The sequence below is a fragment of the Primulina tabacum genome, chromosome 7, assembly GCF_025594145.1.
Source record: "Primulina tabacum isolate GXHZ01 chromosome 7, ASM2559414v2, whole genome shotgun sequence".
Taxonomy (NCBI): Eukaryota; Viridiplantae; Streptophyta; class Magnoliopsida; order Lamiales; family Gesneriaceae; genus Primulina; species Primulina tabacum.
The window spans coordinates 28464205-28466109 of NC_134556.1; the positions used below are offsets into that span (position 1 = coordinate 28464205).

The following is a 1905-nucleotide window of genomic DNA, read 5'->3' on the forward strand; positions in this document are numbered from 1 at the left end:
TGGACCTGGTTCAAGGATCTATGACAGTAGCTCAGTACGAGGCTAAGTTTCACCGCTTAATCCACTATGCCCCTCAATTCATGGAAGACGAACCAAGGAAGACGAGAAAGTTCATAGAAGGGTTAAAACTAGAGATCCGTTGGTCAACGCTATCCTCTGAAGTAACCGATTATAATATCGCAGTCAACTAGGCTCTACGAGTGGAATCAGAAATGAAAACACTCCTTAGGAGAGAAGAAGAAGAAAAAAGATCCTGTAACCCCAATTTCCACGAAAATAACAAAAAGAAGAGGATATATGGAAACGAGACTCAGCATGGCAAGAAAGAAGGACCATCAAAACAAAATTTTCGAGAAGGAATTGACAAGCAAAGATGCGGATAGTGTGGGTTAGCTAATCACAATGAAGACAAATGCTGGAGAAAGAATGGGAAATGCTTGGTTTGTGGAAGTGATCAACACCGTATTCAAGAATGTCCACAAAAATCTCGGCCTTTACCAGCTCCAACTGCTCAAAAACGGAAGATTCCAGCCAGAGTTTTTGCACTCACAGGAAATGAAGACGATATTGATCCCACTGCTATAGTTGAAGGTACAATTCTTCTGCTTTCAAAAACTGGAAAAGTTTTATTTGATCCTGGAGCGACACACTCCTTAGTTTCTAGCACTTTTGTTCACCATCTAGAGACACCATCTGTAAAGCTACCATATATCCTGGAAGTTTGTTCACCAATGGGAGATAAGTTACTTAGTGAAGTTCTTTACAAAGATTGTCCTCTAGAAATTTATGGGGAAACATATATGGCTAATTTAATTGAGCTCCCTATACAAGGTTTCGATGTCATTTTAGGGATGGACTGGTTGTTTAGACACCAAGCGCAATTAGATTGTTATTCCAAAAAAGTAAAACTCTCAAATTTGGGAAACACGAAATTTGGAAACCACAAGGTGGAGTCCTTTCCCGTAACACCAAAAGTTGCCAAAGAAGCTCAGGCTATCATTAAAATAGGAGGGAAGGGATTTCTGGCTTATCTAATCAATAAGCCACATGATCAACTTAAAGTATCTGAAATCTCTGTTGTTCAAAACTTTCCCGAGGTTTTTTCGGAAGAAATAAATTCCTTGCCTCCGCAAAGAGAGATTGAGTTCTCCATCGAGCTATCACCCGGAGCTATGCCCTAGTCCAAGACCCCCATACCAAATGGCATCTGCAAAATTACAAGAATTAAAGATCCAATTACAAGAGTTTGTTGACAGAAAATACATACAACCCAGCTCATCACCTTGGGGAGCCCCGGTGTTATTTGTAAAAAAGAAAGATGGCCCCTTAATACTATGCATCGATTATCGAGATCTAAATAATGTCACTATAAAAAAAAGTATGCACTACCGCGTATTGACGAATTGTTCGATGCTCTTCAAGGTTCCAAAGTTTATTTTAAGTTGGACCTAAGGCAAGGATACTACCAGCTGCGGATCCGAAAAGAGGATATACCCAAGACTGCTTTAAACACTCGGTATGGTCACTACGAATTTTTAGTAATGCCGTTCAGATTGACAAATGCGCCAGCACTTTCATGGATCTGATGCATCGAGTCTTCCAACCCTATTTAGACAAATTCGTAGTCATTTTCATTGACGACATCCTTGTTTACTACAAAAGCAAGGAAGAGCATGCACATCATCTTAGGACAGTTCTCCAAACACTAAAGGAAAATCAATTGTATGCTAAGCTCAGCAAATGTGAGTTCTTGTTGGATAAGGTAACATTCTTTCGGTCACATAATTTCAGGGAATGGTCTTGAAGTAGATCCTACTAAGATAGATGCAATAATGCAGTGGAAGCAACCATGCAATGTAACTGAAGTTCGATGCTTTCTTGGCCTCGCAGGATACTATCGAAGAT

General features: G+C 39.9%; 1 protein-coding gene across 1 annotated transcript; it reads left to right on the top strand.

Moving 5' to 3' along the window:
• Nucleotides 1-212: 212 nt before the first annotated feature.
• LOC142550653 (uncharacterized) lies at nucleotides 213-1181 on the top strand. Its single transcript, XM_075659732.1, has 2 exons — nucleotides 213-318; nucleotides 409-1181. Exons 1-2 carry the CDS (start codon nucleotides 213-215, stop codon nucleotides 1179-1181), a joined length of 879 nt encoding a protein of 292 aa, XP_075515847.1.
• Nucleotides 1182-1905: the final 724 nt, after the last annotated feature.